At 38.6% G+C, this 15,247-nt stretch overlaps 1 protein-coding gene across 1 annotated transcript in view; it reads right to left on the reverse strand.

The window, feature by feature from the left end:
- Nucleotides 1–15,247, reverse strand: part of LOC112669833 (thiamine transporter 2-like) — a 77,088-nt gene that overhangs the window by 28,857 nt on the left and 32,984 nt on the right. Inside the window, exon 8 of the mRNA XM_049101400.1 lies at nt 782–6,274. Within this exon, the coding sequence (XP_048957357.1) occupies nt 6,098–6,274 (177 nt within the window). The 3' untranslated portion in view covers nt 782–6,097. The remainder of the gene's footprint in view (nt 1–781; nt 6,275–15,247) is intronic.

Raw genomic sequence — 15,247 nt, forward strand, 5'->3', positions numbered from 1 at the left:
AGTGTAGAGGAGGGTCTAAACCGGAGGAAGGAATCCAGGAAACGCATATGAGGACTGAAGCCCTGGGTGTGGATGTGAGCTACGAAGGGAGAGGGGGTGGCGGGCGAGAGCGGAGAATCAGGTCAAGATTTTCAACAGACAACTTTCAGGGTTGAGGAAAAGAGGGTCATTTGGTTTAAAAATAGTCCACATCTCTTCGGAAGTACAGCTGTGAACATGCAACCTCGCAAGAACGAAAATGGCCCATTTAAGAGGTGGAAGCTACGCGACAGTAATAGATGCGAAAACAATTGGAAAGAAATCGGTTTGTTCAATTCGATTATTCATATGGACTCTACCTCTCAGAAGTTTCTGTTAGAAGCAGGGTGCTTTCAGCTGAATCTATGGACAGAAACCCACTGAGGAGAAGCAGAAAAGTTGCCGGCGGTCAGCGAGTGCTTTCTTAGCTCTGACTCTCAAAGGTCATCTATGCTTCTGGGGGAAATGAAGACCCCTCCAAAATGTTAGCACCTCTTGGTTTGCCTCCGAAATGACTTTAAGAAGGGAAGCTAAAATTAGCAAATGTATGGGGTTAAATATCACCCATGAGACTGTAAACAAGGAATAGCCCTGGCTGAGCTAATTGTGGAAAGTGCACTGTGGCAGCAATGAGGAAGAGCTCAGGGCATGTGTCCTGGGTCCCTCGCTCCATCACCATCCTCCTCAAGATGGTATATAAGGGGGTCCCCCAGTGGAAGGCGGCATCAGACCCCCCTCGACCTCTCCTGATCGCCCTCCTCACCTGTCCTGAGTCCTCTCTACTGACACCATGGGGTGCTGTGGCTGTGGAGGCTGTGGTGGCTGCAGCAGTGGCTGCGGAGGCTGCGGAGGCTGCGGAGGCTGCGGAGGCTGCGGTGGCTGCGGAGGCTGCGGAGGCTGCGGTGGTGGCTGTGGCAGCTGTACCACCTGCAGGTGCTACCGTGTCAACTGCTGCCCCTGCTGTTCTGGCTGCTGTGGCTGCTGCTGCAGCGTCCCCGTGGTCTGCTGCTGCCGCCGCTCCTGCGGGTGCAGCTCGTGCGGGTGCAGCTCGTGCGGCTGCGGCTGCGGCTGCGGGAAGTGCTGCCAGCAGAAGTGCTGCCAGCAGACGTGCTGCTGCAAGAAGCAGTGCTGCTCCTAGGCGGCCGGTGTGCAGGTGTGCTGATGCCCATTCACGTGGTAAGACTTCCTCCTTCCCATTGCTCTTCCTCCACCTGATGGTCCGGAAAACACCCCTTTCCTGTCTTTATCTCCTGCCCAAAGTCCTTCCATCAGGAGACTCCCTGAACTAATCGAAACCATCTAATGGAAAAAATACTTATGCAGCCGAGCACCAGGGTAACTGTGCCAATTACTGATGAAATCATGATTCTGAATACTTTGATGGAAATATCCCCTGCCTTTCTTTCACTTCTGCCTTTTCCCACCTTTCCTTGTCATCATGCATAGTTTTTTTCCCCCTTTTCCTTCCTCGTCATTACATAATACTGCCTAGATTTCCTAATAAAATAAAAACTACAAGTCTATGAAAAGTGTTCTTTTTGTCTTTGTTGTGTTTGGGTGCGTGGAATCCTGGTTTGTTCTGAAACTTGAGAGTGAATTTTTCTTTATACGAAGTTTTTAAAAAAAAAAATCCTTGCAGCTGCAGCAGCAGCAGCAGCAGCAGCAGGTTCAAGGTGGTATAATAGGCCTGGCCAGGACTCTGGGGACAACCCTCCCCACACACAGTGAAACGTCAATCTCCTCCCAGCCTCCTCCCCCCTTTCAGCCCAGTGTGCCGACCCCCTGGGAGACACAGTCCCTATGTATTGATGTAAGGACAGGGCCCTTCAGCGGCAGCCCCTCAAGCTCTCCATGGACATTCCCATCGGGACCCAAAATACAGAATATAATGGTGGGTCTGAGACCCTTTGGGCTTTCCATGGGGTCTCCTTTGCTGACATATTCATTCTCTTTCTTCTCCTCTTTCTGTTTTTTGGTGTATGCAGTTTTCTTCTTACAACGGTTTCAGTACACCGCGATGTTCAATAACAGGCATTTGAAATGCTCCTACATAAAAATGCATTAGGTTGCCATAAATTTTGCCATTGCCTCTGTCTTCTCAACTACCTTCAGCAGAAGTAATAAATACGAAGAAGACCAGGGGAAAGGGAGTTTTCGATGCTTCTTTAAGGGAGGATGTCGTTTCTTCCACTGCTTCAATTTTGTTCACAAGAAGGATAATCTCTTCTTTTCTTCTTCCCTCCCTATTCCTTCTTTTCCAGTTTCTTTTTTTTTTTCTTTCCCTTCCTCTCCCCTCCTTGTCCTTTCTTTTCCTTTTTTCTTTTTCTAATTATTTTCTACAGCTTTTTCCCACTGTGGAGTTTCTGCTGTTTTATTAGCGGTAGAGACCTTAGGCCGAGGAGATTTGAGATCACGATGGTTCAGTATTTTACACATGGATGCATTTGTGCAAAAAGTGGGGGGAGGAAGGTATGGCACATAACATGTTCCAATAAAATAAATTAACCACATAGCTGGGCTCAAAAACAAGATAAATATCTCTGTGGACCTAAACACAGAACAGAAATGCAGAATGCAAGGCAGTAGCAGTGGGTCTGGGTCCAGAAGTGGGCTATAGGCATGTGGAGAGTGGGAATATGATCCCAGAGATCAGAGATTCCATGCAGAGAGGGGATGATATAGCCAGGCTTGCTTTTGAGATTTGGTATCAGGGTATCAGGTATCAGCCTCCTTTGTCTTGAAAAATTCTATGACTCTCTCATGATATCTAATCTGAAAAAAATTTTTTGAAGATTTCCCAGTGGGGCTGCCTCATATGCCCAAGGATTTCTTTCTGCTACCGTCAAACTTATTATTCACTTTGGACTTAAATTCCAGATATCTCCAGATGGATTAAACTTTAGGCAACCTTTACTCTACAGAGAACACTGGACTCCAAATTATCATGAAACAATGGTAGTGTGTTCCACTACGACTGTTCCTGAATATCGAGTTGCTTCAATTAATTAGAACGCGTTTGCTCATACAGATCAAGTAAGAGTTTAGTTAACAGCTCATTTATTTCTTTTCTAGGGATACCAAGTAGCCAACACCACATGTCTCTGTGAGTTAGACTATTCTGACCGCTGCTTTAGCTCCATTGTCCATTATGGTAACCATACCCATCTTGTCTTTAGCAACTAAGTGCCTCCTGGTGGCCCCTGCCACACTAGGATCCCAAGATCTCCATTGTGTTTAAGTATTTTAGTTTATTGGTAACAATTCCCACTTAAATTATTGACCTACAGAGCAAAGCAACCACAGCGTTCTTCTAGAATGCTGGGCTGCTCTCACAAATGTATTCTCACAGTTATGTTAAAAGATGCATCTTCTGGATCCTCCCAAGCTGAGTGAACAAATCCACATGATAAATCTACTCTAACATTGTAATTTCCCTTTTTGAATACTTTCCTCTAAGCATACCAAAGCAGTTCTGGCATTTCAAGTTATTTAGTGTAGACCAACTGTGGCTTGGTGTTTCAGCTAACCAACCAAACTGGCAGCCCATATCAACAAATTTTGCTTGATCCAACTTTATGTTCCTTCTGTCATGATCCCGACAATCTTAAGATCCACTCCCACACATATTATCTAGATTTCTGTCTATAAAAACTGGGAGAATCATGTAGCTCCTTTGGAGTTTAATGCGTCTCCACACATTTTGTAGTTTATCTTTTGGTCTAGTTATAGGTTTAGAAGCAAAGATGGGTGGTAGGAGTGGGTCTGATGAGACTGAGCAATGCCTTGCTACCTCAGTGGATGCCATTACAGGACTTCCTTATTAGGCTAGGGTGGAAGGGCTGCTTCTAATGGCAAAGACTTGGCAGATCTAGGGCTTAGATGTTCCCAGCTTTATTGAAATCTGACCATATGTCTCCTCCATTCCAGTTTTCAGGATTCCATTCATTTCCAGTGAATGTCCTTACTTTATCAGAAGACACCTTGCAAGGTTAGGAGTTCATTTTGCTTTGTAAATCAGCCAATTGAAGAGTGAGACATTGGGTTTGGTTATCAGAAATCTCAGCTCTGTGGCTGTAGGAGATAAGGGTTTATTTCAGGGAAGATATTAGAGCTTTCAGGTCATGAATGCAGCGCTTGAGCTGGGAATTTGAAATCCTGAGCTCATTCTTTTTTCTCCCTTATTGTCTTCAGTGCTGTCAGGAGCAACCAGCCAATTCCATTATTCTCTTTAGCTTAACTAAAATAGTCTAAGTTGACAAATACACAGCAATTTTGAACCTTACTATCTATTGGTATTTGTCCTAGGTTGAATATTATATCTCCCCACTCCCTAAATTTGTATTAATCTAGAACTTATAAATATGACTTTATTAGGGTTGACCCTAAATCCAATATGATTGATCTCCTTATGCTAAGAGGGGACTTTAGACATAGAGACACAGACACATAAGGAGAATATCATGTGACAACAGAGGAACCGATTGGAGTGATGTGTCTAAAGCCAAATGGTAAGAATTGCCAGCAACTGCTAAAAGCTAGGAAGAGGCAAGGAAGTATCTTCCCTAGACCAAGTTTTCAGAGAGAAAGTATGGCCCTAACAACACCTTGATCTCAGACTTGTAGCCTCCAGAACAGTGAAAAAAGAAGTTTAAAATGACTCAGTTGGTGGTAATTTGTTATAAGAACATTAAGAAACTAATATAGTATTTGATTAAGAGTGTCCAATCGTGATACTTGTGTGTCTAAAACCACATCATGCCATAATTACTAGTGTCTTCTTTATGACTGGAAACAGATTCATAATGGCTTTAAATCTAGCTAGATCAGATAACCAGTTCCAGAAACTTCAGAAAAGTTTCTTTGTTCTTATATATCTGTCCTCTACAACCACTAACTTGGTACTGAAATCTGTATCAATCAAGAGTCAACCTGAGAAACAGAACCAGCGGAGAAATATATTAAAAAAAATATTTCAAGGAGTTGGGTTACTTGATTGTGGGGGCTGGGGCGGCCAAATCCAAAATTCATAGGGCAGGCTATCAGAATGGATAGGCTAGAACTATTAGGCATGTCCTCATCCAGATTATCTTGGGTAGTTTCTCTCTCTCTCCCTGTCTTTTTTTTTTTTTTAATTCATGAGAGACACACACAGAGAGAGAGGCAGAGACATAGGCAGAGGGAGAAGCAGGCTCCATGCAGGGAGCCTGATGTGGGACTTGATCCCGGGACTCTGGAATCACGCCCTGAGCCAAAGGCAGATGCTCAACCGCCGAGGCATGCAGGCATCCCAAGGGTAATCTCTCTTAAAGTCAACCGTGAACTTTGATCATATCTGCAAAATACATCACAGCAATACCTCGATTAGTACTTGTTTGAATAAATAAGGGACTTGGCTTAGTCACATTGACACAGAGACTCACAAATTGCAACAAACATAAATTAGTTTGAAAAGAATTGAAATCTTGACATTATCCAGTCTTTTCGTGTAGGATCATGGTAAAGTTTAATAATTTTTTTTCCTTAATTTTTTGGCCTCATTTTGTAGGAATTAAAAGATTTCCCCCATTCTAACTTTTTTTTTTTTTGGTAGTATACGAGTTTAATAATAATGGTCATCACATGTTGATCATTTACTATGCATCAGGCCTGCACTAGAAATTTCTTTATCTACTCCCTAAGTCAAAACAAATCACACTTTTATGAGGTTGGGGACAGACAGCCAATATATATATCATTCACGCTATGATATTTCATGTTTTTGTTCTTGTATGGTCCCATTTGTCTGATTTCCATGTCGTTTTGCGGTGGACTTGAAAGTGTTAAAACAGTATTTAGGATCCCAGTTGCTCACTGAGGCCATAAAGATGGCTGGTCTCAACTTGTTGACTTCAGTTTTGGTTGTTCTCAGTTTACCAGCCCATAGCTGAGGGTTTGATGTGGTGTCCATGAGGTTAATGATAATCCTTCTCTTTTATGGTATCTTAATCTAGGACAAACAATTAAAATGCTATGAAGTGTAGCACCATATATTTTTAGAATCATCCATCCTTTGAGTCCATGGTAAGTAGGAGATATCAGGCTAAAACTGTGTTGTTACTGTGTTTGTATTAGAAATTGAGTCTTCTCGTTCACTTGGATTCTGACCAGTAGTAGACCTACAATGTTCCTTTCCGCATTTGGCTGAACAGATTATGTAAATACTTCTCATTAGGAAAATTCCAGCAATAATGGAAAAATAACTCCCATAAATTAAAAACTGAAAAAGAAAAAGAAAAAGAAATCAATGAATGACATTAAAATGGTTATTTAACAATAAAGGTCGGTAGGGACGCTTTACGGCTAGCTGGGAGATCTTAAAAAGGTCACGGATTCTCTTTCAGCCTCATTTTCTCAATTGTAAAATGAGGGTAATAACAATATTTACACATTTGTTGTGAGGATTAAATGTGTTATTACACATAAGGTATATAGAAGAGTACCTACACAGTAGAATTCAATCAATGTTAACTGTGTTTGTAGTTTTGAAACTCTCCATTAATATAGACTATATATAGACTTCCTTCTTGCTTTCCTTCTTTTTTCATATTCGCATTTAGTATATGAAATTGAGAGTTTTTTTCTTAGAATCTGACATGCTTGATGGAATTTCTATCCAAAAATAACAGTAATAAAAAGAAAGAATACAGTATTTCTACCCAAAATATTGAAATGATATTAATAATGGAAATTAGAACTCATATATGTTCTTAATGAGTAAGTTGAACATTCAACCATTTTTAATGATTTTCCTTAGACATACATATCAAGAGGTCTTGATTATGCTTTATCTTTAAAAAATTTATAGTAACTTTTAAATTTTTCGTTTGCATGGTATGAATTTTCCCTCCCCCCTCCAAACTTCACATGTCTTTATAATTTTAAATGTGTCTTCTGTAAATAGACTATGGTTGCAACCCTTTAAGAATCTAGCCTGAAAATATTTTTTTGTTATTTTTATTTTTGTCCTGGTTTATTTAGCTTTGAATTGCTTAATTTTTATTTTTGGAAAATTATAAACATTCACAAAAGTGGATAGGACAGTATCCAAACGCCCACTAATCCCATGACCTGGTTTCATCAATCACCAGCAGCAGCCACTTTTGGTTCCCTAAGGCCCCAATCGCTTTCCCTTCCCCCTCGCAGATTAATTTGAATCCAGTATCACAGGATTGTAATAAATATTTCGGTTTGTATCTTTAAAAAAGAAGGATGTGCAAAAGCGTAACCACAAATCATGAAGACACCTAAAAAATTAACAATTGCTTAGTATCGTCTAGTCAGTACTCAAGTTTCTCTGCTTGTCTCATAATATTTTTAGCTTCTGGGTATGAATCAGGATTCAAATAAGATCCACACATTGTGATTGATTGCTGAATTTCTCAGGACACTATCGATCTTTTGAAAAATGTTATTTGTTGAAAAACTGTAATTTCCCAGATGCAGGTGTTTTTTGGTGGTAATCCTGGATGTCATGTAATGAGTTCTGCTTCCCCTATTTCCTGTAAATTGGCAGTTCAACTTATGAGCTAATTTATTATTTTAGTGACAACTCACATATTTGTATTTTTTTGCCACCATACTTTCCTTATTTTTTATGTTCCTTAATTTTCTCCTCCTTTCTTGAGCTCCTTCATGTAACTATTTTTCCATATACCATATTTTATTCCTCTCTTCTGCATAAAAATTGCATAATTTATTTCTAATTTTTTTCATGGTTCCACTTGAAATATTGACTCTTAAATAAGCAAAGCGATGGTGTATAAAGGTGATGGTGGTGGGAGTTGTCTGCCTTGGACACAGGCGATAAGTAGAGAGACCTACATGTAGAGAGTTTTAAGACTATAATAAAACTGATTAAAAGCCTGTGGCATCTCATTATTGTTATGCTGCAGCAATTTAAATAATGCTGTGATGAAATCCGCCTCCCTGCCAGATGGACTGCCACCCTCCTTGGTGTGCCACCTTAGGAGTCTAATCAATAATCAACAGCATGAAGATCCTTAGTTTTGAACATCTTCTATTGATACATTGTTGTCTGGTACTTGAGGCATCTTTTTAAAGACTCCTCAAGATATAGAATATAAGTGCTATTTTTATTTATTTATTTTTTAAAGATTCTATTCATTTATTCATGAGAGACATGGAGAGAGAGGCAGAGACACAGGTAGAAGGAGAAGCAGGCTCCTCTCAAGGAGCCCAATGTGGGACTCGATCCCTGGTCTCCAGGATCATGACCTGAGCCAAAGGCAGATGCTCAACCACTGAGCCACCCAGGTGCCCCTATTTTTTATTTTTAAAGATTTTATTTATTGATTTTAGAGGTGGGGGAGGGGCAGAGGGAAGAGGGAGAGAGAGAATCTCAAGCAGACTCCCCCAACAGGGGGCTTGATCCCAGGACCCAGAGGTGAAATCAAGAGTTGGATGCTTAACCGAATGAGCCACCCAGGCGCCCCTAACTATTATTCTTTTATTTATTTATATTTTTTTCTGTTGTAGAAAAACATATAAGACCTTTATTAAATAAGTTTAGCTTTAAACACATGATTATTTGTATTTCAAATAAATAGCAGATCTTTATTTTTATTATATCCTGTTTCAGGAGTTAAACAGTGTACCAGACTTCCTTTTAAAGTTTTCCTGAGCTGATAAATTCTGCATGCATTGTGGCTGAACTAAGAATGATTTTTCAATTTTCCACCAATTACCAATTACCTTGGTATTCTTGACTTGAGAAACCATACTATTACTATTTTAAATGATTAGTGTTTGTTCAGATTTACTCACACATTTACTTCTTTTTTTCACATTCCTTCTTTTGGGAATACCTTCCTTTTGGGATACTTTTCCTTCTTCCTCAAGTGCATCCTTTAGAAATGGCTTTTGTAAAGATTTTTGTTGATAATGCACTCATTCTATTTGTCTGAAAATGTTTTGCTCTCATTTTTAAAACGTACTTTCTCTTTGTCTATAGCGCTAGGCTGGCCAGTATTCTCGGCAACACTTAAAGCCATTGCTCTGCTGGCTTCCACTGGGAGCTACCAACAAGTCAATTGTCTATTATCATTTCTCTGTAGCTGAAGTTCTGTTTCTCTATTTTTAAGATTTATTTTTCTTTGGTTTTCTGCATTTGCCACAGTGTGTTTAGATATGAATTTCTTTTTTTTCTTACAATTAAGAAAATTTTTATTGGAGTTCAATTTTCCAACATATAGCATAACACCCAGTGCTCATCCTGCCAAGTGCCCCCCTCATCACCCAGTCACCCCAAACCCCCATCCACCTCCCCTTCCACTACCCCTTGTTCATTTCCCAGAGTTAGGTGTCTCTCATGTTTTGTCACCCTCACTGATATTTTTATTCATTTTCTCTCCTTTCCCTTTATTCCCTTTCATTTTTTTAAATAATAAATTTATTTTTTATTGGTGTTCAATTTGCCAACATACAGAATAACACCCAGTGCTCATCCCATCAAGTGCCCCCCTCAGTGCCCGTCACCCATTCACCCCCACCCCCCTCCCGCCTCCCCTTCTACCACCCCTAGTTCATTTCCCAGAGTTAGGAGTCTTCATGTTCTGTCTCCCTTTCTGATATTTCCCACACATTTCTTCTCCCTTCCCTTATATTTCCTTTCACTATTATTTATATTCCCCAAATGAATGAGAACATATAATGTTACTTACTTTTTTTTTTTTTTTTGAGATTTTGGGGGCTTCTTTCTTAATTTTGAGAATACATGCTATTGATTACTTTTGGAAAATTCTCAGAGAATATTTATCAGCTTCTCTCTACTACCTTTATTATCTCCTCATAGAACTCCAAATAGATATTTGTTTAATTTTCTCACTTTCATTTCCACATGTCTTAATTTTTCCACTTCTCTTTCTCTGTGCTGCATTCTTGGTGATTTCTTCACACTCAATAATTTTTCCTACATATTTAAGGTCCTAATTCTCATGAATTCTATTTTTTCCCAAATATTCACAATCATTCAAGATATATCTTGTCCCATTCTTATGTTATTATTTTCCTTTGTGTACAAACATCTTACTTTATATTCTAATGCTGATAATTCCTCCATCTCAAATCCTTGCTGTGTGATTCTGTTATTTATTATTTCAGTTGGCTTGCTCCTAGTACTTTATATCCAGTCATGATTTTGGATGTTTTTAAACATCATAATCTTATATTTGGTGGAATTTTATCTGAGGCAATTTTTTTTTTTTTTTTTTTTTTTTTTTTAGGTTTCTATATAGAGGAACAGTCTTCCAGAGACCATTTGTTTTGATACCTACAGGTGCCTGGGGCCATTACCAACCAGAGCCTCTTTTAACTACATATTCAGCTTTAGAAAAAAAAATATTTAGGGCACCTGAGTGGCTCAGTGGTTGAGCATCTGGCTTTGGCTCTGGTTTGATCCTGGGGTCCTGGGATCAAGTTCCGCATTGGGCTCCCAGTAGGGAGCCTGCTTCTCCCTCTGCCTGTGTCTCTGCCTCTCTCTGCATGTCTGTCATGAATAAATAAATAAAATCTTTAAAAAAATAGAAAAAAAATGTTTAGCCTATAGACATTGGAACCCAGAATTATGTAAGTGCTGCTTATGAAAGCAAATTTCCAGGGTAAATTCCCTGATACCACCCAGATTCATCTTCTTTGTTGGCGTTTCCCCCATAACTTCATGTTTTGTTCTGTTTTTCTGCTCACTGAGGATGTAGCCCTTGGGGTTGCCACTAAAACCAAAATTCAAGGTCACTGGGAGAATCAGCAGATGCTCGAGCACATGATAGATTTAGTGCTTCCTTGTCTATCTGGTTTCCTGTTCCTGCTTTGACCTCTGAGGAGTGTTCTTATTTCTTACCAATTCAGCCACTTATTAAAAAAATCTTAAATTTATATCCAGGAGTTTTAGGTGCTTTGTAGTGTTAAGGATTTTTTTCTGATACCTAGTTTATTTATGCTATAATGGAAATAAGCCTTTCTTATTTTAATATTGTTAAAAGTCTATAACGTTTAATGGAAGTAAGTCTTTCTTAATTTAATATTTTTTAAAACCCTTGTTGACTTCAAACTTGGGGTTTCTTTTATATATTTTTTTTTATTAGAGTTCGATTTGCCAACATAGAGTATAACACCCAGTGCTCATCCTGTCAAGTGCTTCCCTCAGTGCAAAACTTGGGTTTGAATGTGGACACCTGCCCTTCTTCTCCTTCAAATGCAATCCCTCAACCACATTCCTCTGAAGGTACTTGCCTCCGGACCATTTCCGCTAGAATAGGCAAGTGAGAAAACAAGACAATATCTGAGGGTCAGGACCCAAACTCACTGAAAATCCTAATAAGTAGTTATTTTGTTTGATAATGAAAATCTGCCCCCACCCCCGTTAAGCTATTCTTTAAGATTCCAAAATAGTTGATGAAATCGTAGGACCAAAATCCAACAGATCACACATCTCCCATGCTTGAGTTAATGAATGTGAACTGAAAACACTCATCTAAGCTATCTGGACTGGCAAATAGTCCACGCTTCAAACACATCTGAGAAATTTCAGATTTGATGTATGGGAGGCTGCCTGAAATCTGAACAAATCCCCATTTCATGCACTTAAAATAATAGCATCACTGTTCTACTTTTTGTGAAGTAATCTTTCTGTTTAGAGTGCCCCTTCTCTTATGAAGCCCTTTGGGGTTAAAACTAAAAATCCATTTTCATGATTCTAATTTTTATTTAATTTAAGGCAAACGAAAGTACCAGTTATCCTAGCTAGATAATCTAATGGAGTGTGTAATCAGGGGTCCATCTGGTCCCAAAGTGGCTGAGTGCAGTGGCTTCCTGCCAAGAGAGCTGGGGAGGATCATTTTGCATTTCTCAATGAGGACATGAAAGACAGAGCAGGGCAGCAGCTGTGGTTTTCATGACATCGAGGGGTCACTTTACACCAATGGCCTTTCTCTTTTCTTTTTCATGTGTCCTTGTTTGACTTGCTGGTGATGGCATTCAGGACAATCTACCCCCAAATATGACACTTTGGCATGGTGAATATTTTTTAACTAAAGGAATTTGAGACATGGCAGGTGCAGGAAGGACTTCCAGACCTTCCCTTGGAGCAAGTCATAAGACCCTAGTGTCTATACCCAGAGGAAAGAACAACCTTATCTCCAAAGATAAAGGGACGCAGAGAGGAATCTGAATGAACAGGCCATGTGAAGTTTCCCCAATTTACTATTCTTAGCTCATTTCCCTTTTGTTCTATCATATTTTTTTTCTCACGACTTTCCACTCTTTATCAAATCTAGCATAAAAACACTCAGGTTTGACTATTTCTTCAGGTCTTCATTTCCTTATGAAGGTTCCTGTGTTACATAAAACTTGTATCAAATACATTTGTGTGCTATTGTTAATTTGTCTTTGTTACAGAGACTCAGCTCAGAGCCAAATAGGGTGAGAGGAAACAGTATTTTTCCTCCCTGACGGTATCAACAGTTGCTTTTCCTATCTTAAGCTTCAAGACCCTCCAGGGAGGAGGTGGGTGAAAGTAATGAGATTCACGAATGGGAGGTGAATGAATGTCAACTCCCTCAATCAATAAGAAATCTATGGTTACCAAGGTGTTCCTCCTTCCAAGGGGTATCTCTGCAAATTGAGGGGTGGAACCAGGCAGACAGTGAGAGGGTTGGAGGGATATAACAGGTAACCAACTTGTGAATAGTTGGGCATTTTAGTGTGAAACTTGTTATTACATTTTTTTATCTAATAAAGGGATTATTTTTAAAGATTTAATTAATTAATTAATGAGAGAGAGAGAGCCCAAGTGAATGCAGGGAGAGGAGCAGAGGGAGAGGTAGACAGATATAATTTCCAGCAGACTCCCCAGTGAGCACAGAGTCCAATGTGGGGGTCGACCTCAAGACCCTGAGATTGTGGCCTGAGCTAAAACCAAGAGTTGGACATTTAACCAACTGAGCCACCCAGGCACCCCACAAAAGGATTATTTAAAAAAAAATAACCTTTTTTGAATTGTGTGATTATTCACCCACTCTCTCTAAAAGTCCCTCATATTTACAACTATGAATTTCACCTATTTTTTTTAAAAAGCAAAATTCCTCCAGAAAATTATTTTATATCATCAGTATACAACAGTATGTTCATCTGCTTTCACTAAAGATACACTTTCAAGTTATTGCTTCTTATATGACTAGCTAAATTACTCCTTAGCTTTTTTTCTAGATGAGGTAAAAAAGATTTTTTTTTTTTAGCTTTTCTCATGGGTCTTTTCCCCCTAGACTTTCAGTAATATTCAAAGATGTATATGGAGCCTCTTTTTAAAATCTCTATGGTCTTTTAAATTGAAAAATATATAAAAAAACCTGTGTTGTGACAACAGGTTGAGAAGTAATGAGAAAATGGATGAATTAGTTCAGGATGTCTCAAAGCAGATTTCTTTCCACTTAATCTCGATGTCCTACAAAAATGCTGACTTAGGTTGTAGTTTATGTTTCTTAGATTCCAATATTTTAAAATGGCCCTTGAAATTATATTGAAAAGCTCATGAACAAGTGCATAATCAATGATAAATGAATATTTATGGTTGAGATTTGGGAATCATTAATCAATATACCTCTATACTCTTGGATCTCTTGAAGTTTAATTCATGTGCATTTAATTAGATTCCTACTCCAAATCAACTTTAAGAAGGCTGCTTTTCTTCTTTTTTTAATATTTTATTTATTTATTCATGAGAGACACAGAGAGAGAGGCAGAGTCACAGGCAGAGGGAGAAGCCGGCTTCCTGCAAGGAGCCGATGAAGGACTTGATTCCGGATCCCGGGATCATGGCCTGAGCTGAAGGCAGATGCTCAACCTCTGAGCCACCCAGGCACCCCAAGAAGCCTGCTTTTCAAAACCAGAAATCTACAGTAATACTTTTTTATCTGGGAAATGTTTTATAGAAATAGGATTTGTCTTCTGTTATGCCTTTGGACTGCATATTTTGTGCTTACCCTGCTCTGACCCTTGGGTAAACTAGTCCTTTATTTAGGAGTTGAATTTTACATTAAATAACATACATAGAAGAATCTCAATGAAAATTGTTCTAGCATTAAGGATATTGGCAGAGATGATAAGAGGAGGTAGGTAGAAAGACAAAGAAAGATTTTAGAGGAATGCCCTGAATCTAGACATGCCTTGGTTGAGAAGATAAAACAATTTGAAAATCTTGAATTATCAGGGGAAACAAAGGTGAAGCTCGACTTTTTCTGCCAAATTTAATTTTCACCTTCTGCTTTGGATGTTTGTGTGAATTGCCCAGAAAGATCAAAGTGTATTGATTTTCCCACTAAAGAAAAATGCACCATGTATTGAGTACACTACAGGCCAGAAATGGTGCATTTTACAGGCAAGCATCTAATCTGTATAAGACCTCATGAAGTAGGTATTATATTCTCCATGTTACTGAAGAGAAAACTGAGACATTAAAAAAAAACTACATCTCTCGGGGAAGGATGAGCAAGTGGGTGGCAGGTACAAGTAAAATAAGATTGGCCATAAATTTGAGTGATGGATGCCTGGGACATCATGCCACTATTCTTTCTGTTTTTAAGATATATTTGAAATGTTCCCAAATAAAAAAATTCTTAAGAAATCAATAATAAAAAATCAAGATTCAAATACATACTTTGTTGATTTCAAGCTTGTGCTCTCTTGATCACATCACATCATACACCTAGTGATTTCTAAAAAGCTGGAGAGCAAATTTCAAGCTAGATAATAAACCAGGAGTTTAAATTTTATTTTAGAAAGTAACAATTGATCCTTTTATGTTCTCAAAAAGAATTGAGTCTATAGTAATCTTAATTTTAATATTTACTCAATGAAGATCTCTTTCCTTCTACTGAACTACTGTGAGATTTAAATAGATTTCTTAAATATCCTGGTGTTACTCATTCAATTGTGTTTCCTGAAATAATTTTTTTTCTCTTTTTGTTTTTATTTATTTATTTATTTTATTTTATTTTATTTTATTTTTTTTTTTAGTTTTTATTTTTTTTTTTATTTTTTTTTATTGGTGTTCAATTTACTAACATACAGAATAACACCCAGTGCCCGTCACCCATTCACTCCCACCCCCCGTCTCTTTTTGTTTTTAAAGAAGACGTTTCAATATTCTAAACATTTGCATTAGATATGTGTAGGGACT

Source organism: Canis lupus, chromosome 25, assembly GCF_003254725.2.
Source record: "Canis lupus dingo isolate Sandy chromosome 25, ASM325472v2, whole genome shotgun sequence".
In the NCBI taxonomy this organism is placed as follows: domain Eukaryota; kingdom Metazoa; phylum Chordata; class Mammalia; order Carnivora; family Canidae; genus Canis; species Canis lupus.